This window comes from Leishmania infantum, chromosome 9 (assembly GCF_000002875.2).
Source record: "Leishmania infantum JPCM5 genome chromosome 9".
Taxonomy (NCBI): Eukaryota; Euglenozoa; class Kinetoplastea; order Trypanosomatida; family Trypanosomatidae; genus Leishmania; species Leishmania infantum.
In genome coordinates this window covers 491,662-517,609 of record NC_009393.2, presented here as the reverse complement: position 1 = coordinate 517,609, position 25,948 = coordinate 491,662, and the positions used below count along the sequence as shown (strand labels likewise).

General features: G+C 61.8%; 10 protein-coding genes across 10 annotated transcripts; all 10 read left to right on the top strand.

Moving 5' to 3' along the window:
* Nucleotides 1-719: 719 nt before the first annotated feature.
* Nucleotides 720-1,298, top strand: LINJ_09_1420 (conserved hypothetical protein; the record flags this gene model as incomplete). The annotated part of the gene is made up of 1 exon (XM_001463562.1): nucleotides 720-1,298. The coding sequence occupies one exon, from the start codon at nucleotides 720-722 to the stop codon at nucleotides 1,296-1,298; it is 579 nt and encodes a 192-aa protein (XP_001463599.1).
* A 1,120-nt stretch (nucleotides 1,299-2,418) lies between these two features.
* LINJ_09_1410 (histone H2B) lies at nucleotides 2,419-2,754 on the top strand (the record flags this gene model as incomplete). Its single annotated transcript, XM_001463561.1, has 1 exon — nucleotides 2,419-2,754. One exon carries the CDS (start codon nucleotides 2,419-2,421, stop codon nucleotides 2,752-2,754), a length of 336 nt encoding a protein of 111 aa, XP_001463598.1.
* A 1,726-nt stretch (nucleotides 2,755-4,480) lies between these two features.
* LINJ_09_1400 (conserved hypothetical protein) lies at nucleotides 4,481-6,304 on the top strand (the record flags this gene model as incomplete). Its single annotated transcript, XM_001463560.1, has 1 exon — nucleotides 4,481-6,304. The coding sequence occupies one exon, from the start codon at nucleotides 4,481-4,483 to the stop codon at nucleotides 6,302-6,304; it is 1,824 nt and encodes a 607-aa protein (XP_001463597.1).
* A 1,604-nt stretch (nucleotides 6,305-7,908) lies between these two features.
* Nucleotides 7,909-9,726, top strand: LINJ_09_1390 (putative paraflagellar rod component; the record flags this gene model as incomplete). Its single annotated transcript, XM_001463559.1, has 1 exon — nucleotides 7,909-9,726. The coding sequence occupies one exon, from the start codon at nucleotides 7,909-7,911 to the stop codon at nucleotides 9,724-9,726; it is 1,818 nt and encodes a 605-aa protein (XP_001463596.1).
* A 1,848-nt stretch (nucleotides 9,727-11,574) lies between these two features.
* LINJ_09_1371 (hypothetical protein) lies at nucleotides 11,575-12,627 on the top strand (the record flags this gene model as incomplete). The annotated part of the gene is made up of 1 exon (XM_003392200.1): nucleotides 11,575-12,627. The coding sequence occupies one exon, from the start codon at nucleotides 11,575-11,577 to the stop codon at nucleotides 12,625-12,627; it is 1,053 nt and encodes a 350-aa protein (XP_003392248.1).
* A 1,320-nt stretch (nucleotides 12,628-13,947) lies between these two features.
* On the top strand, nucleotides 13,948-14,712 carry LINJ_09_1370 (hypothetical protein, unknown function; the record flags this gene model as incomplete). Its single annotated transcript, XM_001463557.1, has 1 exon — nucleotides 13,948-14,712. One exon carries the CDS (start codon nucleotides 13,948-13,950, stop codon nucleotides 14,710-14,712), a length of 765 nt encoding a protein of 254 aa, XP_001463594.1.
* Nucleotides 14,713-16,586: 1,874 nt separating this feature from the next.
* LINJ_09_1360 (conserved hypothetical protein) lies at nucleotides 16,587-17,243 on the top strand (the record flags this gene model as incomplete). The annotated part of the gene is made up of 1 exon (XM_001463556.1): nucleotides 16,587-17,243. The coding sequence occupies one exon, from the start codon at nucleotides 16,587-16,589 to the stop codon at nucleotides 17,241-17,243; it is 657 nt and encodes a 218-aa protein (XP_001463593.1).
* An 822-nt stretch (nucleotides 17,244-18,065) lies between these two features.
* On the top strand, nucleotides 18,066-19,796 carry LINJ_09_1350 (conserved hypothetical protein; the record flags this gene model as incomplete). Its single annotated transcript, XM_001463555.1, has 1 exon — nucleotides 18,066-19,796. The coding sequence occupies one exon, from the start codon at nucleotides 18,066-18,068 to the stop codon at nucleotides 19,794-19,796; it is 1,731 nt and encodes a 576-aa protein (XP_001463592.1).
* Nucleotides 19,797-20,832: 1,036 nt separating this feature from the next.
* LINJ_09_1340 (conserved hypothetical protein) lies at nucleotides 20,833-21,936 on the top strand (the record flags this gene model as incomplete). The annotated part of the gene is made up of 1 exon (XM_001463554.1): nucleotides 20,833-21,936. One exon carries the CDS (start codon nucleotides 20,833-20,835, stop codon nucleotides 21,934-21,936), a length of 1,104 nt encoding a protein of 367 aa, XP_001463591.1.
* Nucleotides 21,937-23,467: 1,531 nt separating this feature from the next.
* LINJ_09_1330 (putative mitochondrial carrier protein) lies at nucleotides 23,468-24,496 on the top strand (the record flags this gene model as incomplete). The annotated part of the gene is made up of 1 exon (XM_001463553.1): nucleotides 23,468-24,496. One exon carries the CDS (start codon nucleotides 23,468-23,470, stop codon nucleotides 24,494-24,496), a length of 1,029 nt encoding a protein of 342 aa, XP_001463590.1.
* Between the last annotated feature and the right edge of the window lie 1,452 nt (nucleotides 24,497-25,948).

Sequence of the window (25,948 nt, the reverse complement as noted above, 5' to 3'; positions counted from 1 at the left end):
TCAGCTTGACAGAGGCGCGAGTGTGTGTCCGGGGCGCAACCGCATCGTTGGGAGTTCTGTGAAGTGGCACCCTTGGAGCGCGAATGCACGGCTTCGGTTCCCGCTCTCTCTCCGTCAGTGGTGCCGCCGCTAACCCCCTCCCACTACCCCTCTCACGTCTTTTCTTCTTTGGTTTCTACAGGTGTGCGCCGTGAGGCGTTGCGCGAACAGGCACCTCAAGCGCTCGCGCAGCTGCGAGGAAAACGCCCCCTCCTCAGCCTCCTACCACAACCCAAATCCGGACCCGCACACGTGTGCACGAAGACACGCGCGCATCCGGCCGCGAGGCCGACTTGGCGACACAGACAGCAAACAAACAAAGGAAAGGCGCGCTCGTAGTCGGCACGGTGGTTGCGTGGCAGACTACTGGCGCGTGCTCGACGGCTCAGGTCGAGATGCGAGCGCACGCAATGCGTCTCTCTCGTGCCTCCACCCTCTTCCTACGTGTGTGTTCCCTCACCCCCCCCGCTTTCCTTTCCCCGATCTCACCTTCGTTGCGTGGACCAAACCTCCGGTGGTGGCGGTGATGGATGTGGTGCCCACGCACGCACGACAGGCTTGGCGCTCCGTCAGTGATCACCAAAGAGCGCACGGAGAGCTTACATCGTCCTCTTTAGCGGGTGCGCATCTCTTGAAATTTGTTCACACACACACAGACACCCTCCAACTGCGCAGCTGTCATGCAGGCTCCCAAGACAAGTACGTCGTCGGAGAAGGGAGAGGTCGTCCCTTCTTCTCGTCAGTCGCTCTCTGAGACACCGTTCGTGGCGGATCCGGCCGAAGTGGCAGCCTTCGATATTCCAGTCGAGTACGTCCGGCGCATTGAGGATGCTCAGCGGGCCTATGGCAACCATTACATGGAGCACCGCATGTACACGGACGCGTGGAATCATGCGGCCTTGACGCTGGGCTTCCAGTGCTGCTGGCTTGGGGTCGGTGCGTGGATCGTTAGCCGCGGTCTGAGCTACTCGGACCCCATGAACTCCGTTGTCGCGCGGTGGGTTCAACACTCACGGGTGCGTCGGCTCACCACACCCATCTCGTGTTTCGGGCTGTTCATCTTCACTGCAACGTGCATGCAGCTGCCCTACGATTTCCGACTTCTGCGCGAGGCGTCCGCTGGCATTGACAGGCAGACAGCTCTCATGAAGAAGTCGATGGGCGAGCGCCACTTGGCGTATCGAGAAGGCAAGATCGCCAAGGAGCAGTTGGAGGGAAAGGAGGCAGAGGCCTTCGCGAAGGGCATGAAGGCGCAGTAGAGGGGGAAGGTAGGCCACCCCGCCCTCCTGCGCGTCTTCTGCACGTCCTTGCTGGACTCTCTCGCTCTCCTGAGCCGTCGCTGTCTTTCTCGTGATGGAGAGGAGAGCGGAAGAGAGGGCGTCCTCGAGAGGGCCTGCCCTGCGTTTTCCCCTCCTGCCCTCCACCCCACCCAACCCAACCTCTTCATTCCTTCGCGTGATGACCATGTCGTGGTGGCTCACGGAGCTGCAGCGAACGTGCCTGTGGTGGCTTGTCCGCCTCGCCTCCTCGGATGCGGGTGGGAGCGTCGGAGGACGACGGTGGACAACGGCAACGCGTTTGTGCCCGTGGCCGCTGAGGCGCTCAAGTACGTTCTTGGTTTGCTCTTCGGCCTTGTGTGTGTGCGCGCATGTTTATTTCTCTGCGGCGCAGCACGCGCTGAGCGCCACACCACGCCCCACGACCGACCCTGTCTCAAGCTCTACTCCCCCACCCCACACAGCCGCCCCCCAATCATGCCGGTCGCCACGCCTGGTGCATCCCCCCTCCCCCCTCCCTCGGGGTGGCACGCAGGCTCCTCCCCACACATCAGTGGGCCGTGTGAGGCATACGCTCGAGTCACCCTGACACGTGTTGCCCATCGTATGGATGGCGCAGACGTGTTCACTGTCGAGCCTCGCCCCGACGCACCGCCATCCCACGGCCGGACCCTGTCACCGGGCCGCTCACACACTCTAAAGAAGAAAGGCGCGAACCATACGAGCATGACGCGATGCAGAAGAAAGACGAGAGATGGTGAAAACGGCGTGACGGGGATTCTTGGCCACCCCCATCTTCCACTCCCGCGAAGGTGCACCCCGATGCAGCTCCGTGGTACACCGCAGGCGGTGTTACGATGCAAGCATGTCTGTGGCACTCAAAACTACAATCGAATGGGTGTACGCCAGCGGCGCCGCAGCGTTGCGCCCTCTCACCAGTGGTCTCCTTGCGTATGACTTCATCAAACTTTCCTATCCCCTTACGCTCCTCTCCCTCTCTCCTTCGTTTCGCAGACTTGCTTCAGTCTCGCAGCTCTCACCACGTCAGCCAAATCCTTCGCACTTTCACGTTGTCCCTCCTTTCCAACCAACCCACATCATCATGGCCTCTTCTCGCTCTGCTCCCCGCAAGGCTTCCAACCCGCACAAGTCGCACCGTAAGCCTAAGCGCACGTGGAACGTGTACGTGGGCCGCTCGCTGAAGGCGATCAACGCCCAGATGTCGATGTCGCACCGCACGATGAAGATCGTGAACTCGTACGTGAACGACGTGATGGAGCGCATCTGCACTGAGGCCGCGTCGATTGTTCGCGCGAACAAGAAGCGCACGCTGGGTGCGCGCGAGGTGCAGACGGCGGTGCGTATTGTGCTGCCGGCGGAGCTCGCGAAGCACGCCATGGCTGAGGGCACGAAGGCCGTGTCGAGCGCGTCGCGTTGAGCGGCTCAGTTAGAGGGTTTGTCTACGCCTCGCGTGCGTGTCCGGGGTGTGGGGTGCCCTCGCCTCCCCTCTCCCTGCCTACGCCGTGGGTTTTCATAGAGATTTCTTGTTTCTTTTTCCATTCTTTTTCCTCGAAGGTGATGTCTCGTCCTTTGCTGGAGTGCGTGCCGGGTTCGGCGGCGGTAGAAAGCGGCGGCGAGACGGTGAAAAGGAGGAGAGGCGGGTGAAAGCACAGATGCGCTTCTCCGTCTCTTTCTCCCTTCTCTGCATTCGCCCTCGCTTCTCCTCTCTGACGCCCTCGTGTCCTCGTGACCTCGTGGTGCGCGCGTCTCCCGCGTCTCCCACTCGCCGTCCGCGTCACGCTGCACAGAGGCGTGCACAGTTTGTCTTCTCTCTCAGATCGAGTGACACACACGTTTTTTTGTTTCCGCCCACCCCCCCCCTTCGTCATCGCTTCTTCGTTTTCGTTGTCGTCTCGACGCCCAACTCCTCCCTCCACTCCCACTCCCCTCTGGAGAGCAACACGAGAGTCGCGTTCTCGCTCAGTCACACAGACGAAAGGGACATGGTGAAGGGCACAGCGACCCCCACACCACTTCCGCCGCCACCGCTGCGGCTGCTACTGCGGTGAAGAGGAGACGGTGCGCTTGCGGGCGTGGCAGCCGCAACACCACTGCCCTGAGCGAGTGCTTTTATTCTCCTCCCCTCTCCCCCTACACACAGGTAGACCTCACCCGCACACCTCTCGTGTCTCGGTACTTTCTCACGACGCGGCGAGGCGAGAGACGTGAATTCATTACGTGCCTGTCTTCCCACACCCAATGGGTGACTCCATGACGCTGTCAGGTGCGGGTGTCACCACCGCCGCTCGTTGTTTGTAGAGGTGCGCGTCCTCTCCCCTTTCCCTCTTGCCCTTTCTAACGTGTCATCCCTGCTTCCGTCCATCTTTTGTCTCTCCCTCTGTGTGTGAGTTTCACTGCGGTGCTCTGACAGTCTTCAAGCTGGTGCACGCTGCAGCGCCTCTCCTACCCCCCCCGCCCTTTCCGCCTTGTCGTTTCGCGTTCACATCAGCGCCCCAATCGACTCCGCACATCTGCGCTCATTGCACCATCTCAGCTCACGCCTGCACCTGATCCCTTTCATTGGTTGCTTGCTCTTCTCTGTGGCTTGAAGTTTCTCTCCCGTTCCATGGCTGCGCGCGTGGTGCTCCTCCGTCCAACTGCTTCCTATACGCCTGTGCCCATCAGTGCGTGACCGCCTCATTTCGTTAGGTTGCTTGCAGCGCTCGACGCCTCATCCGCCCCGGAAGCACACCTGCGCGCTCATCGCCTGCGTGCGAGGGTACTCTGGCGCTCTCTTCCCTGAGTGAAACCTCTCAAATACTTTGGAGGTTGTTGTCGTTGTTGCCTGCCAAGAGTTTCTCTCTCTCTCTATATATATATATTGCTGCCTTCTGCACGTTGCTACCCCTCCGCTAGTGGGCTGGTCTTTCCCACCCCCCTCTCGGCTTTGGGACCTGTGGTTCGCTCGTTGTGTTGCTCTCTCTCGCCCCCTTCCACCCCCCACACACATATACACCCGGGCTTCACCGCGATACAGATAGAAGCGGCCCGCCTCCACACCTTCGTTCCTCGCCCTCTTCCCGCGCAATCACTACCGCCGCCGTTGCGCGCAGGAAAACGGTGGATAAGAGCTTCTACGAGCGGCGCGCTGACAACCCCTCAGGATGACGCGAAAGGTTGCCGCGGCAGCCGTCCTGGCAACCGCAGCACTTCTACTGCTGCACACAGCCTCCTTTGCCTCCGTGGCAGCGGCGGCAGTGTCCCCAACACATGTGTCGTCGCCGCCGACGGCGGCGCAGCGCCAACGCCTCCGCTCCTTGGCTGCCTACGCAGAGCGGGTCGGGATGGCTCTGGAGCTCTTCGTTGGCAGGCACTACGAGAGCGATACCACCGATATCAAAGCCACTGCAAGCCAATTCGCAGAAGACAGCCACTTGCATCCTTCTGCAATCTCCGCGCCAATGCCAAGCGCCGATCGCATGCCACTGCTTGGGTTTGTCACGCAGTGCCTGCAGCATCCCCACATCGTGGTCCAGTCCAGCGTTCAGTCGGTGATGAGATTCGCCAGCGCTGGCCGCACGCTTGCGTCTGTCTTGGTCGGAGCCTCTCTCGACAAGGACACAGAGGCGCTCCTCGCCAAGGTAGAGGCAGATGCGGACCTCCACGCGGAAGTGGGGAGTGCCATGGCGCCGCTTTTCGTGTCGCCGACCAACGCGCACAGGACCCCTGCAGCTATTCGGCAAGCGGCCCGAGCGGTGAGCACACCGCCCACCAAGGTCGCACCGCTGCGCCAGGTATTTCGCAGCTCGATCCACCAGCCGGCGGAGACGCTGGTGACGCAGCCTGCAGAGGTGACACCTCTCAGCTGCATCAGCGGTGTCAACGCCTACTCCTCCAACGCCATCGTTGCATGCAGAAACTCGAATGACACCTACACGGCAGCGGAGTATGTGTCACTTTCCTTGCATGAGCAGGAGCAGTGCGACGGGTACATCTCCAAAGACGAGCCGTTCACCGAGACCTGCGTGTGCGCGCAAGACTACTACATGACCTACGTCAACGAAAGCAGCTATCTGTGCCGCAGTCGACCGCTGGACGTGCAGATCCTTCTCGAGGACAAACACCTGTGCTTCAGTCAGGCTGATGTAGCGCTGGGGTTGCCGGGAACCATGGAAGGGGAGTACTGCATCAAGACGAATCGAAACGGTACGCTACAGCTGCCTGTCACGTGGAAGTACAACTTCCTCAGCGACGAAGCCATGCTGGCTGCATCGGTATTCAGTCATCATGTGCCTCCACAGGTGCCACAGGAATCAGAAGGCCTACAGTGGGTGGTCATGAGCGGCAGCAGACCTGTTATGGGCAACTACAGTGAGCTGTCGATGAGCACAGACGTCTTCAGCTACTTGGTGGCCGGCTATGCTGGTTCGGGTCAGTCGCCGCCGTCGCCGAACGACGTCGGGTTTTACTTATCGGCCAGCACGGAGCTGCTTTCCGCCGCCGCCTTCTCGGCTGTGTTCTGCTTCACCTCGCCGCGCAAGACGAAGGATCAGCTGAAGGAGGTGCCACTGAAGACAGAGTCAGTGCTGAAGCAGTATCTCGGCAACCCCGATGGCGTCTCCTCGCACTCGCTGACCCTCGACCTCTCCACTGTCCCCAACGAATTCGTGGAGGGCAACCAGATGTACGTGGAGGTGGGTCTCAAGGGGGGCCCGTCCATCTACTACTACCGCGTCGCTCGCATTCACGTTTCTTTCACGGACCTCGCCGAGCCACCCACCAACGCGCATGAGTACAAGAAGCCGCTCGACCCGCTCTACACTCTCCTGATCGCCGCTGTCAGCGCCCTCGTCATCGGCACCGGGCTGGCTGTGCTCTGGTACTACTGCATGCAGCCCGATGACTATGACGACCGGCTCGTGTCGGATGCGCAGCGTAAGAAGGCGCAGAAGCACCATCCCGGCGTGAACTCAAGGTCCGTCGACTAAGAGCACAGCACCGACATGGCTAGGCCGACTGGACAAGGATGGGCCGGAGAGGAGCGGAGAGCACACCAAGAAGCGTTTGCAGTGACACAGCAGGATTCAGTACACGCGAGTCGGCAAATGAGTTCAACGGTGTCTCTCGCAAGCGGACGCCGTCTCGGCACACGGCATTCCGCACCTCCTCCTTTCTTTCTCATTCCCTCTGCTATCACGCCCTGCTTCCCACTCTCTGGCCCATCATGGCTTCTTGGTAGAGCGAGCAGGGGGGCAGTCACGCATGCACGCGCGAGTCTGCGCGCGTTCCCGCTTGCGGTTGCCTCCTATCTCTCCTTTGCGATTTTCATTTGGATTTACGTGGGCACTCGACACGACCCCCACCATCACCTCCGTGCTTGATTGTGTCGGCGCGCACTCGGCCCATGCGGGTGTGCGCACGTGCATCTGAGTGCTTGGATGCGTACTTGCGCTTTATCTGTTTTGCTTGTGGGCACCGCCAGAAACGGGGCCCTCCCCTCACCATCACCCTCAACCTGTGCAAACCTCACCTGCGATTTTTCGTGCTCCTCATGAGAGAAGGGGACACACCTCTCAGCGCGTGGTGTCTCAGGGCCTCGTGCACCCACACAACCCGCCACTCTCTCTCTGTTAGGGAGGCCAAACAGCCCCCCCCCCCCCCTCTTCTACCTCTGCCAATGCAGAACCCACCTCTGGCGGTGCGTCGGGGCGAGGCTCGACAGTGAACACGTCTGTGCCATCCATACGATGGGCAACACGTGTCAGGGTGACTCGAGCGTATGCCTCACACGGCCCACTGATGTGTGGGGAGGAGCCTGTGTGCCACCCCGAGGGAGGGGGGAGGGGGGATGCACCAGGCGTGGCGACCGGCATGATTGGGGGGCGGCTGTGTGGGGTGGGGGAGTAGAGCTTGAGACAGGGTCGGTCATGGGGCGTGGTGTGGCGCTCAGCGCGTGCTGCGCCGCAGAGAAATAAACATGCACGCACACACACACGTTGAAGCGAAACGAAAATGCCGTCGTTGAGCTAAACGATGTGTAGGCCACTGCGCGACACAAAGTCGTCTCGACACAGGCATCATTGATGCACACCGGCACCCACCGTGCTTCTCTGAATGTGCGTGCCGTGCTCAGGTTGCTTACAGGCATCGCTCATGCTTGTGTGCGAACCTACAACTTGAACTCGCGCAGGTGCGTCTCTGCCTCCGTTCTCCTCACCACCAAACATGCCTCCATTTTCACTCTCCCGCGCGCCGTACGGCCCGTCCACATGTTGATGTGCCGCTGGCCCCTCCCCCTCCCCCTCTTCCTACACCCCTCCCCACACGCGCACCCGCCCGACGGCTTTGTGGTCCCCCTGCCGATTGATGTATCGTCTCTCAGCACTGTCGCACTTTGAGCTTCTCCGTGTGTGTGTGTTTCTCGCGTCTGTGTTCGCAGCAGAAAGCCGCTCCCACCCCAGTGCTGCATCGTCTCACCCGCTCCGACCTCCGGTCCCTCTCTCGCTCGCCCCTTCCTGCCCCCCCCTCCCATAAGGCGCCTTGCACACACGCGATCATCGCACTAAGAGAGAGAGGGAAGGACGACGCTATGATGAACGGCAGCGCGATTATTCCGCCCACGTACCCGTCACGGGACGTGCAGAATGTCGAGAATCACCGCGCCGTCGCTGCCGTAGCCGAGCTCGCGGAAAATGGCCTGACCATCGCCGACAACTTCGTCACGTACGCGGAAGGCCGCCTGCCACCGCTGGCGGTCAACGGCGAGCGCATTTCGGAAGCCGTCGCGAAGCTGCATGAGCGCTACCGTCACGAGCGCGCTGCTGGCTGGGATGAGGCGCGCTTCATGGGGGAGTGCGAACAGCGCGTGACCCCGGAGGAGATCGAAGACCTGTGCACGCGTCCGGCACTGGACGCGAGCGCCTTCGAAAACACCTTGTACCAGCTGACCGACAAGGATCTGCCGCGGGGTCGCTACCTCGTGTTGAAGGACAGTCTTAACGCCATCAAGCCGCATGCCCCCAAAAGCTCCGTCGTCAACCTTCCCGAGACACTGGCGGCGCTGCATGAAATCCAACATGTGGACCCCACCGAGGAGATCAAGGATGAGCTGTCGGAGATGGATACGCAGCAACACAAGTACACGGCGCAGGTGGACGAGGCCCAGGCCGTCTACGACACCGCCCTCAGCCACGGCGACGTCGTGGAGGTGGAGCGGGCCCACCGCCACCTCATCGCGGCTCGCTACGAGTACCTCGTCTCCTACGTGAAGCGCCTCCATTTTCTCAGCTCCACAGAGGAGGACAGCGAAGTGGTGCACTTTGGTGAGCGCCTGCAGAGGCTGCGCGAGGACGCCGAGGATGCCGTGAAGGCCTTCAGCGACGACAAGCATGCCATCAAGTCTGCAGTAAGGGCGGATCTGGAGAGGTGCGAAGAGTCGCGCGCGCGCGAGGCCGCCACGCACGAGGCGGCGAAGGCTGCCTTCCAGCATCAGAAGCAGAAGATGGAGGCGTCGCTCAGCTCCGTTGTGGAGCATAAGGTGCAGTTAGTGAACGAAATACTAGAGAAAGCGGCGGAGCTGCGGAAGGTGATGGAGCAGCAGCGGGCCATGACGCAGGATGTGGTGAAGGCCGTCCAGGAAGAGGCGAAGCGCGTGACGGCGCACGAGGAGTTCGTCACTATAGGGGACCAGCACCTGCAGCGGCTGCGGCGGTGCCTTGAGTACTGCCATGGATGCGAGCCTGTAATCCGTGAGATGGAGAAGTACGTAAAGAACATGGTGGAAAAGCTGCCCCAGGAGGACGCGGAGAAGGCTCTCAACTCGATCATTGACCACGAGGCTGACGAGTTCCTCAAGGCATACCGGGCGTTTGTGTTCGTGTGTGGAGAGCTCACCGTGAAGAAGACGCACCGCCTCGACACGCTGGAGCGCCAGGCCCGGCTTGCGCAGCATAACCGAGACAGCTCCATGGACAGTCTCGACCCCAACTACAAGCACTACCGCGAGGAACTGGCGGAGGTGCTGGCGCAGGCGCAGGCGGTGGAGGGTGTCATTAACGCCCTGCACGCCACGCAGGACGCCGGTGAACAGGTGTTCGAGTCTGTCGAGGAGCTAGTGCTGACCTCGTGTGAGCGCGCCGAGAAGCCGTTCGTGCACCCGCTGCAGGAGTTCGGCCACGAGTCCGTCGCGGCCCGCACCCGCTTCGTGAATCGCTCGATGAAGTACGTCGAAGGTGAAGAACAGGAGGTCTTCCAGAAGAAGGCACGCATCGCGGAGGCCAAGGCTCTCGTGGAGCAGGAGCAGGAGGCGCTGGAGCGCGGTGTCAGCGCGGCTGCCATCGCCGCCCCTGTGGCAGCTTCACTAAATGCGGCGGACGGCACCGTCCCTGCGCCGGCGCAGATCGAGGCGTAAGTGCGCCGGCCGGTCTACAGATGATGTACAGACACGGTGATGCGGCGCACAGCGCTACACCCTTTCATTTGTTTCGCTTATGAAAGCTGGATGCCTCCCCCACCCCACCCCTTCCCCGGAAAACTTCGCGATATGGCGGCCGTTAGCCTACACACACTTCTCTGGGTCACTCATCATTGTGCTGTCTCGTGCGCTCCTCTTCGGCATTTCGCTCTCTCAGGCACCTGCCCGTCGGCGGAGTCTCTGCGAAGTGAGAGTAGTAGACGGGTGGATCGGCGGAGGCGAGACTGCGGCGGGGAATGCGCACGTGAATGAAGCAGTGACTGCGGCGTACGCGCTGTGCGTGTATCTTATCTTCCTCTGGTAGTGGCGATCGGTGTCCATCGCGCGCCGCCGCCCCCACCGCCCCCTGCACCTCTCACGCCTTGTGGCCGTTTTGGGGTGTTCTATGTAAACTTACAAGCGCCCTTGGCTTTGTTTTTTTTTTTGCGCACGTGTGTAACGCCATTGGTCACGCGTGCGAGAGAGGGGTAAGGAGAGAGAGACTGGGTGTTGCGGAGGAGGGGATGGAACACGGTGCAGCGTGGGTTGCACCAAACTCATCCGGCTCCTCCACGAAGGGGCTCACCATGCCGTGCCTCCTCCTCAATGGCTTGAGTGTCTCCCATGTGGCCCTCAGCCTCACCCTTCCCCACCCCCCCCTCATACACACACGCACACCCGCTCCCTCTCTCGCAGGCCCAACTATTCGGTTGATCATACAGCTGCTGCGTGCATCACTGCGTCATCTTTTCCCTTCCTTCTACTCAATGTAAATTTCATGTTAGCCCTTCGTTTCTTGTGTGGCTTGTGTGCGCTTGCTCGAGCCCCCCATCGTGGAATGGTGCCGACGTATTGGCTTCTCGCGTTGCTGACGTTATACGTGCGGTGAGCGTTCTGCTGCCCCCCCTCCACCCCGCACACTCTACCCGCCTTCGCAGTGATTTCTCATTTCCCTATAGCCTTCCCCTTGACTTTCCCGGCACTCCCCACCGTTGCCGCGTGCGAGAGGCGGGCAACGAGTGGAAGGAATGGGTCGCTGAGGAAAGATGGGTCACTGACGACGACGGGCAAGGGTGGGGGGGGCACCACAGCTAGCAACGCATCCACGCATAAACGCGCACAAGCTCCCTAAAAGAGTCGCAGTCCTTTAGAACAACAATACCGATACCGTCGATGCAAGGTCTGTGCTCAGGAGGCAGGCGCACAGAGCCGACCACGACGGTGCCAAACCTCTGTTACTCCCCTCTTGCACTTCATTACAGCTAATTGTAGCATTGGTGCATGAGGGGCGAGGGAGGAGCTGAGGCAGACGAGGGCACGCGGTGCAAAGACAGCTTCATCCTCGGAGATGCGTGGAGTGGCGTAGCCGAAAGGGTAGCGCAGGCTGTACTGCAGACAAGCGGGAGCTGAGAAATGGGGGGGGGAGTGCGACAGCGTGTGTACGTGGAAGTACTCTTATCCCTCCCCTCTGCCATCACCCCCCCCCTTCCCTTCTTCCTTCGCTCCCGTCGTTGCTGCCATCCGACCTCCCTCATCCACGTCGCCCCCGACCGCCTTCCCGTTTTCACGGGCGACGGGGTTGGCGGCCTCTGTCTGTCACCCGTGTGCCATGTCATCGGAGTGTTGTCGTCATAACCGCTCGTCATCCCGACCTTCTTTCTTCCTTTTTACATCTTTTTCGCTCTCTCCGCATGATGTGCGCGGCCACCGGGAGGGTGGCGGCTGCGAGCAACTTCTCGGCGATGCAGATGCGCTTCGTAGGCTGAGCGGCAGGAACAGTGAAGCCTTCAGAGGAGAACGTGGAGGATGCTAAGTACTTCGCCTCCCCAGTTTGACTCAGCCGCAGCCGCCAGTGATGTCGTCATTCTGCCTTCTTCGCCAGATGACGACAGTCCGATGTCCACGCAGGGCCTCACACCCGAGCGGGTGGCGCAATGGACGTTAAAGGACGTGGAGAACCACATCTTCTTCATGGTCTGGGTGTGCGGCATACCTGTTCATGTCCGATACATCGTGCACGTTCTCGAGCATAGTGCAGTTATCGCTCGACGAGGCGGAGAGCAGATCCCTCATGGCGGGTCGACAAGAGAATCGCTGACAGCGGTGGCCCAAGCAGACGTCCTTGCGCCTGTGTGCCGCCGAGCTGCTGAGCTGCGTCAAGTCGTCTCCCGGTGGCCCATCATGGCCACACTACCTGACCTACAAAACCACGAGTCATTCTCCGAGCTTGTGTCGCTTGGTGTCCTGAGTGAAGAGCCCGAGCATGAGGGCGGTGCGATTCGACCCGCTGAGGGCGGTGAGCGCTGGATCCACTGCGGCAGCGCCAAAGCCACGGCATCTTCCTCTACCTCCTCTCTGTCTTGCTCCACTGTCCATGCGGGGGCTGTCACGCCAGCGGAGGGCTTTGCCAACGTGGCAGCGCTGGCGCTGCGCTCGCCAGCAGAACGAGACGGCACGTCGCTGTCGTCCGAACCGAGCGCCACCTGGTGTGCGCAAGCGTACTGGACGGCGTGGGCGCAAGCGCAGCAGTGGATTGCCGGTTGGCCCACGTTCTGCAGTGACGCCGTGCGTAACACCGGCTCGCTCAGCGGCATTGACGCTGCGGCCGCCTCTGCATGGCCCCATCTGCGACCGGCATGCGCACTGACTGCTCCCGGGCGAAGGCGCCTTCGCGGGGGTGACGCACCAATCACTAGCGGCGTTGTAGTCGTGGACGCCGACGAGGGGGACGCACGAGGTAGCACTCGTGGCGCCGGTCCCACCTTCAGTGCCGCCAACGACGCCGTGCGTAATTCAAAGGCTCAGCGACGTGAGGCGGCTGAGGTTGTCGTCATAGACAGTGACGACGATGACTTGTGAAGATGTGCATGGGGATGGAGGGTCAGAGGGAGTGACACGAAAAGCGGAGGTGTACCCCCTAGTCGCTCCGTGTATGTGTGTGTGAGCGGAGGGGGTGGGCGGGAGACGCTGCCCTCCGACCAAGGCCCTCGCTTCTTCTTTGCTAGACCTCTCGCTCGCTTTCTTCACCTGTTGTGCGGCCTCTCCGCTTTCCAATAGTGTACCGAGAACGCTGTCACGCATGAAGTCGCACTGTCACACACACACCTACCCTGCACACACACCTCCAAATCACGGCGCTGCACCGGCATGTGCTCATGTGTGCGTGTGTCTGCATGTTCTGCGGAAGGGAGAGGGAGGGCCGTCGCTGTTTGTCGACTGCGCAGGTGTGAGGGCCCACCGCGACATGCAAGCGACTCAACTACATCTACTTGCAACAGGAAGCGGTGACGATCACAAGCGCAGGCACGTCGCTCGGGCTATGCTTGCTCACCTTCCCTTTCTCTCAGAGACTGCGGCCTCACGAAAGCGACATCAAGGTATGAACTCCAACCTGTCGTACTCCGTACATGCAGGCGCGCGTGCTCTCTACCGACGCAACTGCATGGCGACGCTACGATACTAACGAAGTGGTGCGATCACGCTTGCCACGAGGCCACTACCGTCCCCCTTCTCGCGCGCTTGCGCTGTGACGCCGTATCGCTTTCTTCTCTTCCTGCGCTCTCCTCCTCCTCCCCACCTTCGCCCAACCACCCACATGTGTACACATCACCACATTCAGGTCACTCTCCCTTCTTCGACCGCCCATCCTTCCTCTGCTGAAGTATTGCCCTCACGTGTGACCGGTGTGCGTGTGCGTGCTTCAGGTGGGGAACGACAAGCACCCAATCGCACACAGGCGGACAGAGAGCCGCACGGACTTGTGTGGCCGTCTCCTCCCCCGTGCCTTGCCGCGGCGGCCCGCGTATTCGGCTCGCCACTCCACCTACGTGTTTGCGGTGCCGGGTGTGGAGGAAGGGCGAGGACGCGAGGGGGGAGAGCGCCAATTTCTGTTCGGTTTCCTGTTGGCCACGCGGAGACTGCAGCTCCAACCACCAATCCCCCCCCCTTCCACACACAAACACACACACACACACACGCATGCGGATCTTGTGTGCAGCACCGTTACGTATCGTCCTCCCCCGAGTATCCGTTGAACAGCATCTCCTGGAGGTCGGCTGTGCCTCGCATATCTTCAGTCGTGCCGCGGCAGCTCTTATTTTCTCTGCTGCTCCTCACCTTTGCCCGCCCTCTCCCCTCGCAGAGGGACCGATAACGTACCCGGCCGTGGCCGGAGCAACCATGGACGGCGCTAGCGCAGATGGCGGGGATGGCGCTCCTGCGTCGGCGGAGCGCCATTCTCTGAAGCCGCTTATGTGGATAGAGGAGGTGCGAGACGCGAGCCAGCCGAACGCCGTCTTTCTCAATGTGTACGACGTGAGCGGCAGTAGCACGCTCCTGTGCTCCGTTGGGTGGGGCGTGCATCATGTCGGCGTGCAGGTGTACGGCAAGGAGTACCAGTACGGCCATCGCCCCATCGGCAAAGGCATCGGCAGTGTCAAGCCTCGCCACTCGCCTCCGCACACGTACCGGGAGCAGTTCTTCCTTGGTCAGACGCAGCTGAGTGCGTTCGAGGTGGAGAAGCTGGTGGTGGCCTTCTCGGAAAAGGTGGAGTGGCTGGGTAACAACTACCACCTCGTGAAGCACAACTGCATCGACTTCGCTCGAGCATTTTGCGAGGCGCTCCTGCCGCCCGCAGTACGCGTGGAGCAGGCGCGGCGGGCGGAGGAGGCGGGTCTGCCGCAGAAGATGCACATGGTGGAGGTCGAGGTGGACGGAATGCGGCACTCGGTGCCGTTGCTCATACCGCACCACGTCGATCGGCTAGCGCGGTACGCAGCGCACTACCTGCCGAAATCCTCCATGCGGAGCTTCGACCGACTCGAAAGCTCGTTCTTCAGCATGTCCGAGGTGCCCCAGGAGCGGGGGCAGCCTACCGCCGCGGATCCCAACGCAAATCGCAGCACAACCCCGACACCGCAGCCGCGCACCCGCACAGGTCATTAGCCGGTGCTAGTAGTCGGCGAGCGTTGTGCGTGTGTCGTGCGTGGGGGAGAGGGGAGGGGGCGAGCATCAAATGAGGCAAGCACACACACACACACACGCACACCTCTCAATGTGTAAATCTATGCACATGCTGTTAAGCACCCCGGCCTGTGCGCTGATCGCCGCCCCCTCCCCTCCCTCTCTATGCCCCTTGCATCGGCGTGTGCCTTCGTTCAATTTTGCGCTTGCGTGGAGCTGATGGTGGTCGTCTTGCTGGTGACAAGGGCGGGTAGCGGTGTGCCTCTTCGTACATGTGTGTGTGTGTGTGTGTGTGTGTGTGTGTCGGCACGTAGGCCAGAGCACAGATCGTTCCTCCATCTGCCAGCCCCCTTGCTGCTGCTCGCGTTCTCTTAGGATATGCGCTGCTGTCGATGCACATCATGGCAGACATATGCACGCACACAGATGCGCCCGATTGTTTCCCTCGCTCCTTCTTTTCTGGCTACGTCGGCTCTTAGGACTGATCCTTGCACAGATGTGTGCATACGCATCGACTCGGCCAGATTTGATGTGTACAGCGATGATGTATATGTGTATATATCGTGTGTCTTTCTTCACCGTGCGTTCATTCAGCAGCGACACATCGTTCTGACCTCCTCCCACTCCCTCAGCAACTGCGTCGCAGGCGCTTGACCCTATCACCACCAGAGGTGGGCTCGGCATTTGCAGGGATATAAGGGGAGGAGGAGGGCACTGGACCCTGCGACACCACGCACGGAGGCGCGTGTGCCCTCCCCCTTCGCCCCCATCGTCATGAGGGCCATGTGAACAGCACAGGAAACCAAGTTGATGTGTGCGTGTTTGTTTTTGTTCCACAGTGCGCACCTTCCCGCGTGCATGCGATGCAGTAGTGGTTCTTCTGCTGCTCCGTTTCGCTCGTCGCGCTGCTTGCGCTCTTTCCTTACTTACTTTTTCGCCTTTCTCCATCTTTGTGCGCGTGCCGCTACGGCGGGGGCGGCGGCGGCGGCTGATGTTGTGACTGCATTTTTCCTCTCATCTTTTCGTGCTCGCTCGTGGCGCTTGCGCCCTCCATGCTTGAGCCCCGCGCATGCAAGCACCTCTCCTCAACTTACTCTTTCGCCCGCCCCCCTTCCTCGATCTCCTCCCTCTTCCGTGTCCTCAGCAAACGTGTGCGTGCGTCCGCGTCTACCGTGATGTGTGTGTGTGTGTGTCGCTGGATGGAGGAATGACGTTGACGGTCATCGAGTTGAACAAGACAGTGCAAATTTGAAAGGGCTGTGTGGCTGCCGGTCCGTGTACGATGGTATGCCCCGTGTCCTGCCCCCCCCCCTCGTCCGTTTGGACATTGGCGTAAACGTGTGCTTGTGGGTGCAGAGGAAGAGGGGGAGGGGGGCGCGTGCGAGGATGCGCATGCTCAGAGCGTACCTCCGCGATGTGTGCCCTCTCCTCCTGTCGCAGTCGGTCTCTTGCTTCTTCGCCTCGGTATGCGTCTGCGCGCGCTTTACTCCTGCCCTCCTCCTGCCCACCGCCCTACCCATACCCATCACACGTCATGATCCTTCGCATCAGCATCCCCACTTGCCCAGCGGACAACATCTCTCTCACGGACAGTCGAACTCCGGCATATTCTGTGTCTGTGTGAGCCTCTGACGTAGATGGTGTGTTTCTCATCTGTGCCGTTTGCGCATCACCCTCACACTCCCCCCTCCTTTTCCGAGAGGCTGACGCCGGACTCAATCTGGTCGATCGTTCTTGCAGCTCGCCCCAACACGTGCACGTCTTTGTGCGCCGCCCATCTTGTACCTTCTTCTGTTTCTCGTTCTTTCTGCTTACCTCTCCCAGATCTTTAAGGGTGAGAGACGACTCCTGTAGCAATGCATGCCACGAAATCCGGTGTTACAACCCTCTCGGCTAGCGCCGGCAAGTCGGACGTACCGGTTATGCCCGCGGGCTACGAGGACGCAGCTGGCCAGCCCAACGCTGTCTTCGTCAACGTGTACGACATCATGAAGTCCAACTCTTGGCTTTGGTCGGTCGGCCTTGGCGTGCACCACGCTGGTATTCAGGTGTACGACAAGGAGTACCAGTACGGCCGCTGCGAGGAGGGCAGCGGCGTCCGTGTCGTCGAGCCTCGCCACTCGCCGCCGCACATTTTCCGCGAGCAGTTCTTTGTCGGGCAGACACAGCTGAGCGCTCTAGAAGTGCGGGAGCTCGTTGCCAGGCTCGAGCAGCGTGACACGTGGCAGGGCAACAAGTATCACCTCGTGAAGCACAACTGCATCCACTTCGCGCACGCACTCTGCGAAGCGCTGCTGCCGCCTCACGTACGGGTGGCACAGATGCGCACGGCGCTCCCGTCTACGTACCAGAGTGCGTACATGGAGGAAGTCGAGGTGGATGGCCAGCAGTACTCATTGCCGGTGCTCATTCCTCCTCACGTGAGCCGCCTGGGCAGCTACGCTGCCTCCTACCTGCCAGAGTCCGTTCTGCAGCTGCTGGACTCTATGGACAACCCCTTCAGCACCCCCTGAGCATGGGCTAGAGGCGCACCGCTTGTGTCTATGTATGTTTGTGTGTGCCTGCAAGTCCGCGAATTGGTGCGGCAGAGGAGTGGGTGAGGAGCGGCGCATGTACTCGCGCATAGTGCCCGCGGCTGCCTTTTTTTCGAGTGTAGCCCTAAGCGAAGACGCATCCTAAGCGAGCATGTGTCCCCCGGCCCTCACCTCAAGCCCTGTCCCCACCCTTCTTCTAGAACCTCTGCTTCAGCGTAGGTAAGCCCATAGCAAGCCGGAAGAGCGCCGCTCGCTTGAGCGCTTCCTCCTCTTCTTCTGTCTACCTTTCTCCTTCTGTGCATGTGAGCGTCGGCGCACGTCTCAGGGGTTTGCCCGTCCCTCTTCCCCGACACCTCAGGCCACATCCAGCCCCGCTCGACAGCCCGTAAGCGCACACGAATGCCTGTCGGTGTGCCCTCTTCCCACCCTCCCCACCCACACACGCGCGCAATCACGGGCCCTCCACTCTCGGAGGGGGTGGGGAGGGCCCAACCATTGAAGTATGGCGCCAGTGCCGGGCAGCTCTTCCTCCTCCGACATCCTCGCCGCTCTTCTGTCCCTCTCCTGGTCTGCATCCGTGTTGCACGCACGAATACACACGGTCCGCCCTCTTCTCCCGCCCACCTCTTCCGCAGACGCACAAACAGCTGTGCTGCCGCCGGAACAACGGACACTCTTACAGAGGTCCTCTGCGCACCTCACCTCCCTCAAGCGAGCACGAACTCTGCAGCGCGACGTCGCCCTCTCCCCCTCTCCGCCGCTCACGCAGATTCAACGTTAGCCGAGCGGCTCTCCGTGTCCATGCCCAAACTGTCGAGCAGCAAGGCAAAGGTGGCAGCCGCAGCGGCGAGCGGGCCACCAGCGCTGTACGGCGAAGACCTCAGCGGTCCACCGCTGGTTGTGGAGGTCACCGCACCGTCAGTGTGGACAGCGACAGCCGGCGCCGATGCCTCCAGTAACGAGGAGTGCTTGACAGGTGGCGCGCGGTGGGGCCACGCGGCAATGCTGTCGCCTAGTGAGTCCGTGCTCTGCATCGTTGGCGGCGCTCCGTGCCAACGACCACACGCCGCGGAGCAGGCCCCAGCCCCGCTATGGGAGTACACGTCGGTGGCTCCATCGAGGGTGCCGACAGCCATGAGCGCCTCCGCAATGAAAGCGCCCGTTGCTGCTGCGCGCGCATGGAAGGCGGGAGCGGCACGGCGGGCAGCGCGGCAGGATGCGATCCGCGGTGCGAACGCCGGCGCTGCGGAAGACCACGACTGGCCGCTTTTTGCCTCCTGGTGGGCCTCATGGCCGTCGGGCAACGGCGCCGACGGGCCGGCAGTGATGTACGCCGACGGTGGCTGGAGTGGCGCTTGTCGTATTGCCGGAGTGCGTGCGTTCGCGGACGGCGCCAACGGAGACCCCAGCTTCACGCTCCCACCGTCATCTGCAGCGGGTACCAGCAGCACCCGCAGCCACCATAGCGTCACGTGTGTGCTGGGTCGGCTACTCCGCTTCGGAGGCGAGACGCAGCAAGGCACCGCCGCAGCGCTGGAGGAGATTGACGGCGCGTCTGGGAGCTTGGATGAGAAGCAGCAGGCTGACGGGGAGCACAGAAACGCCGAGGGTAGAGAAGTAGCAGTTCCCGAGCCTACGAGCACGACACCCAGGTTGCAGCCGGCCCTTGGTCCGCCGCCGCCGCGGGCCGCTCACGGCGCGTGCAGCCTCAGCCAACGATACATTGTGATTGTGGGTGGCCGACAAGTCCACACCCAAGCGGACGACGTCAGTGCAGTGGCCGCCGGCGCCTCGGCTGGCAAGGGGGCACGCGCGAAGAAGACTACCGCGATGCGCGCGTTGTCACCGGGTAAGCGTGGTGGCGCATCTGGGAAGGATGGGAAGGGCTCCTCTGCCGCTCTCGAGGCGTCTGTCCCCGCGTCCGCAACGCTCACCACGCTGAAGGATGTAGCCGTCTATGATGCCAAGCTTGGCGCGTGGCTTCCGGTGCGTGTGGTGGGAGGCGGCGCGGTACCCTGCGCGCGGTACGCAGCGGCTGTCGCAGCAGTGCCGATGCCTGGTGCCGCCCCACCGACAAGCCGCCACCGCAGCCCCGTCGCGGATGCTGTGCAGCGCGAGGTGCTGGTCGTCGGCGGCCTCGACGCCGAAGGTGCCGTATGCGCTGATGCGTGGCTGATGCAGGTAATGAGCGGCGCCGACGCAGAGCTTGCAGAGGTGCCTGCTGGCACGCTGGCGGACAGCGCGAGCACGGCGGTGCCAGTGGTGAAGATTCGCTGGGTTCGGCTGGAGTTACCGAAGGCGGCGGCTTCTGTGTTTCAGCGCCACCACGCTGCCGTGGCTGTCTCAAGTCAGCGCATTATGTACCTCGTTGGGGGCTGCGGGCCGCATGGCGCAGCAGAGCCGTGCGCTTGCACGCTGCAGCTGCCACCCCTGACAAGCGCGTCGGTGCGACTCGCTGACGAGGCGGGCGGGGACGCAGAGGGCGCGGTGCCGAAGCGGCCATCCGCAAACGCCAAGGGTCTCACGGCATAAACTGGAAAATATGAGCGTGATACCGTGCTGCTGCTGCTGCTGCTACTGCCACAGTTGGTGGGGGGTGGAGGGGGTGGCGGCGTCGGTCAAGGTGGAGGTATGGTGCGCCACGCCAGTGGCTCGGTCCATGGACCGTCCTGTCGGAGCATCACCCCGCTGAGCCCCCTGATTCGCTTCCCCGTTTGTGATGGCCGTTCCCCCACCGCCCTCCCACCCCCTTTGCTACTCGCTTCACGTGCACCGAGTGTTTGCACACGCGTATGAGCCCACGTGCGTCTCTGTGCGTGCATCGGCTTCGATGTCTCCGAGGTGCGAGCGCCCTCGGCGCGCGCTCGTTTCTCCCTTGCGCTGCAACATGTACAAATAGTGCGTGCGCGTCGTTTCTTCCGTTACTTCTTACGATGAGGGCGGGTGGGTGGTGGCGGGCGACACGTGCACGCGTCGCACCAACATCGCCGCTGACGGCATGTGCGACGGACCTGCTCCTTTCGCGGAGCAAGGGAGGAAAGAGGGGGGAAAACCCACCCACCCACCCCCTCCCGGCGTGACGGAGAGAACAAAGGGCGGGTGAGGATGGAGGATGGAGCGGATAGAGAGGGGATGGTTGCGAGGCTGGTGGCGATGTTTCCACTCGGTAACGGCACCGCGGCGAGTCACGGATTTCACTGCCTTCGCTTCGACCCCTTCTCTCTTCGTTGTCGCTCACGCCCCACCCACTTCACGGTCGCCGTGCGCGTTTTGTTTGCCGTTCACGTCTCGCCCATCCCCCACCCTCAATATGGCCCATCGGGCACACCCGCATACATCTGCGCACGCGTGCTGTGCAAGTACTTATCAATGTGACCAGCCCCTGCCCTCTCCTCTCCTCCTACGTAGACGCGTACGCCTGGAGGGGCCTTGAAAGCATCGCGTGGCCCATCCTCAGTCTTCCTCTGCCCTCTATCCCGCCTGCACGTCTTCGCCAAGCGCCCGCAGCACACACGCGGGCAGCATATTATTTTAGAGGTCATCCGTCTTTCCTTCAAGTTGAAGAGACATGACCACCGCCACGAGTGTCTCGGTAAGGCCGACGACCGCCAGCGGAGTGCTGTGTAACAGTTTTCCAACGGCCGCAACCATCTCTGTGGCCAGCACGAAGACACATACGCACCCCCTTCCTGAGGTCTTGCGCGGCAAGCGGTCCGCGGAGAGTCTCTCTTGGGTGACCGAGCTTTACGGGCATGAGGCGTCACTGCCGGCCGTGTTCGCCTCGGTAGCCGCCGATGGAACCCGAAAGTCGATCAAGAAGGCGTCGCCGCTTGCCAACACCGCCAATCAATCATTCCTCGCCTCCTCCGGGCAGCTGGGGACGCTGCCATCCTTGTCGGCGCTGCACAATCAGAACCAGCGTGTGCCACACATGCGGTCGCTCACGTCGGCGGAACTGTCCGGCGCCGTTGGTGGCGGGGCGAGCTCCAGTGCGCAGGTGCTCAGTGATGTCTCTGCAGCGTCGTTCAGCGCGACAGTGGCGGCGGCAGCGACCAATGTGACGTCGTTTTATCGTCAGCGCAAGAACGTCTCGTGGCGTTGCATGCTGTGCGGTTACCACGTGCTAGCGATGGATCAGGATGGCGCTCCGCTACCCTTCTCGGCCTCCGCGTTTGGCAACGTTCTCCCGATGACGTGTCCGCGTTGCAAGATGAGCCACACATCGTGGCAGCCGTCAACGCCGTTCAGCGAGGAAGGCAATCACATGAACCTGCCGACAACGCTCTCCAATCGCTACCTTGTGCCGCTTCCCGGTCAGCAGCCGCTGCGTGCGAAGGACGCGGAGGCAACAGGCGCGGCTGGACAGTCCGGCGCCGCAGTTGAAACGGCGTCTTCGGTGGTGGCAGGCAGCCGCTCAGCCCAGCGCGTAGGTTTTGTGTCCGCCCTTGCAACTCAGCAGCGCAGCATCCCGGCCATCTCCGCTGTCTCCTCGGTGCAGCGTCGTGCCTACTACTGCGGCCGCTGCGGTCGTCGCCTGCTCCGCATGGACGTGAATGGAGAACTCGTGGATATGGATCGCGACAAGGACGGCCAAGTCCTTCCCATAACGTGCCCTGGCTGTATGGAGAGCCACAGCGACTGGGTTCTGAAGCCGTACGCCGTGAACCGATGAAGGCGTGCGCCGCTCTGCCAGCACCCTCGTGAGCGGAGTCCGCCTGTGTGCCTCTGTTATCTTACTGTGGAATTCAACCCTGTACATAGTCATGCGGTTGTGGAGACGCTGAAAGAGGTGGGGGTGGGGAGAGGCTGTGGCCGAGTGGCGTGCCCGTCCCGCGCGCACACTGCCCCTCGCTGCCCCCTACATCTCCCCGCTCTGCTCTTCACCTTTCGCCGCCCTCTGGTTGATCGCTCTCTGGCACGTGTACGTGTGTGTGCCCCCCTCCTCTCCCTCTATGGTTCTCTGCCATGCCATGTTCAACGGTGCACATACGAAGATGTGCACGCGTCGTCTAGATGTGTCGGGTAACTCTCATGCAGACGCCTTTCAGGCACACCTGGCTCGCGCGCTTGCGTGCGCAGGCGACCACCTCCCACCCTCCTCACGGTTGCGTCCAGCGAACGGCGTAGCCTGATTTGACAATCTCGCACACAGACAGAGAGGGGGGAGAACAGGACATTCGTGAGTGTCGTCCATGCTGCACCCCCGCACGCACGCACCCTCTCTCTCCAACAGTGCTCTCTCATGGCTCCCACCCTCCCTTGCTAGCCGCATCCGTCGAGACGGCCACCGTGAGTCTTTAGTGTGCCGCTCTGTCCGTGCGTGCCGTGGTGAGGGTGCAGCGGGCTGGCGGCCTTTGTGCTGCTGCCCTTGCTTTGGCCTCCTCATGATGTCTCCCCCTCTGGTGGCGGGAGGGCACACATACACACACCTCTCAGAGCGTGGTGTCTCAGGGCCCTGTGCGACTCTCCCCGCCCCCCACTCTCTGTGTTAGGGAGGCCAAATACCCCCCCCCTCTTCTACCTCTGCCAATGCAGAACCCACCTCTGGCGGTGCGTCGGGACGGCCGACGACAGTGAACACGTCTGTGCCATCCATACGATGGGCAACACGTGTCAGGGTGACTCGAGCGTATGCCTCACACGGCCCACTGATGTGTGGGGAGGAGCCTGTGTGCCACCCCGAGGGAGAGGGGAGGGGGGATGCACCAGGCGTGGCGACCGGCATGATTGGGGGGCGGCTGTGTGGGGTGGGGGAGTAGAGCTTGAGACAGGGTCGGTCGTGGGGCGTGGTGTGGCGCTCAGCGCGTGCTGCGCCGCAGAGAAATAAACACGCGCACACACACATGTTAAAGAGCAAACAACGAAAGACTTTGTCACCGTCTTCACTTGGCGTGCCGCCTCCTCTCATCCGGCAGTGGCGCGCGCGCCTTTCTCTCAAGTAGCGCATGTATGCAGGCATACAGTCGACGGCGCCATGCATCACTTCCTCCGCTCACTGCTTCCTTCTCCTGCTCGTATATCCCCGTGCGCCGCGCTGTGTGTGGCGCGTGGGCACTTACCATTGATGTTCTGGAAACTCGCCAACGCGCCACTGCCGCCCGGCGGCTGCACAGGCCCTCCCCCTTCCACTCAACTGTCATCGACTTTGTATTTCCGTGCATCGCTGTCCCTCTCTCGCTGAAAGAGGCGCCGGCAAGTCGAAGATGGCCGTGGCCGGCCCTTCCTGGCCCACCCCCATCGTGCCGCCGGTGGACGAGGGAGAGTGGGCACTCCTGCATCCCATGAAGACGTCTCTCGTAGCCCTCATCCCCGGTGCGGCGCAGGGCGCCACCACCGTAGTGCTCGGTCACCCGCTTGACACCGCGAAGGTCCGCATGCAGTCCGGCGGGCCTCACACGTGCCGATCTACCGTTGGCACGATGTGGTCGATGGCCACGGCAGAGGGCCCAAGCAGCCTTTACCGCGGGGTAGCTCCTCCACTGCTGATGGAAGGCATCAAGCGCAGCGTGCAGTTCGCCCTGTGGGACTGGATGCGTGCCTTCGCCAGGGACGCGTCGGCAAGCCGCAACGGCGCAGACGGAGCAGCTAGAGGTGGTGCGGGTGGCGCTTGGGAGGCTGTGCGAGACTGCGCGCATTGTGGCTTGGTGGGGATCGGCAGTAACAGTTTTGTATGCGGTGCCGTGGCGGGTGGCGTGGGGACGCTGATTGGGTGCCCCATGCACGTTATCAAGATACAGACACAGTGCCAGACTGCCATGGGCACGCGGAACGCCTGGACGTGCACGCGAAGCATCTACGACCGGGAGGGCATCTTCGGCTTTTACCGTGGCTTTCGGTGCAACGTGGCAAAGGACGTATGCTTTGCCGGCATGTACCTCGGCCTCTACGCGGTCCTGCGCGAGCATCCCGTCTTTGAGCCGCCTTCCGCGAGCACCACTGCGGAGACGACGACGACGACGACTCGCCCTTCGCGCAAGACAAACATGTGCGCCTTCCTCTCCGGTGCAGTCGCCTCCATGGCTACCTGGGGGCTCCTATTCCCGCTGGACACCATCAAGACATTGGTGCAGGCACGACAGGCACACGCTGTCCTTTCGGTGCTGCGCCAGCCCGCTCTCCTCTACAGGGGTTTGGCCGCCTCGCTCATCAAGGCGGGCCCCGTTTCGGGGGTGGCAATGGCCGTGTACGAGCAGACGTGGGCCTTCGTGAACAAGCGACCGACGTTGCGCTAGTCGGGGGGGGCACCGAGCAAGAGCGAAGTCAAACGCCGCACACGTCTCTCCTTTTTTCATCGTGCGTCCATTCAGCAGCGACACGAGGGCGCGTGGTGCTCTCCGCCTTCGCCGCCATTGTGATGAGGGCCGCTCACAATGGCGGCGTGGCAAGTGTTGGCGTGCGTCGATGCTTTCTGGGGACGAGGGGGGGGAAGCAGTTGTGCCCTGGGGTCGTCCTTATTCCTCCGTGCGTTGCGCATGTGTCTGTAATAGTGATGGATTTGTGGAGGTTCATCTTCGCCCTTTTGCGGCTTCGCTGATTTTGATGCGTATGCACTCATGATGATTGTGCGTGTGTGTGTGTGTGTGTGTGTCTTCCTCTGTTTTCCGTCCTCTTGCGCAGACCCCTTTCCTGCGCATCGCATCCTTCGCTCACTCTCGACGCTCGCCCGCCCACCTCACTCCCTCCCCAAGGAACGCGCAAGTGCGCATGCGCGCATGCGCCCACGATGTGTACTGTCACTGAAAATGTGGCATCACCTCCCTTCTCTTCCTTCGCAGCTCTTCCGCAGCCGTCAACAACAGACGCGCCCCACTACCACCACCATCACCGCGGCCGCAGAAAAGCGCCCGACTGCGCGCTGCGGTTAGTAGGATGGCACTGGGCGACGCGCGCGGAAGCGCGATGTATGCACAACCTTATTTCATCCAAGAGAAGTGGGCGGCAACCGAAGGACGGGGCGGCGCAAGAGGGTGCGGAGATGAAACACACAGCGCACATATATACAAGCCAGCGGGAGTGGATGGGTGAGTCGGTGTACGAACACGGAAACGCTGTGCCGGGCCAAACTTCTTCGGCGCACACACAGGCAGACAAGCGCATGCACGCATTTCTATTTCACAGCAGGGAAGTATTACATCTGTCAGCATGTGTGTGCGTGTGTGTCTGACGCGGCTGCCTGTCCAACGCGGTGAAGGCAGCTCGGCTCTCAGTGGACTGCCTCCTCCCTTCTTTTCCTCTGAAAGGGGCTCCTTCTCTCGCGCTCTCCGCCTCTCACGCTCTACGCTCATGGCAACCCTCACGTCTGTTGTGACGGATGGCACGGTCAACCGCGTGTCTTCCTTGCCTCCCTCCCTTTCCTCCAATCCACTGACACGCACCTCAACACATCTGCATACGCGCATCCCCACGCCCTCCCGAAGAGTAGCCGTGAACGTGCTTGAGCGTGATTGACCCGGAGGCGCCCATCCAAGCACGCGCCAACGCTCTCCGTCCTTTCCGAAGCCCCTACGCCTGCAAGCGCACACATTTTGCGGACGACTCGCCCCTCTGTGCCCTCCTCTTCCTCCCAAAAGCAAAGGTGAGCCTCCTCGCGTCTGTCTGTGTAGTCGTCGCGACCTGCATGCGTGTGGCGGTGCACCGCCGCCTCGTTGCCGTGGCGAGCGTTTCCGTCGGAGTACCGCGCCCTC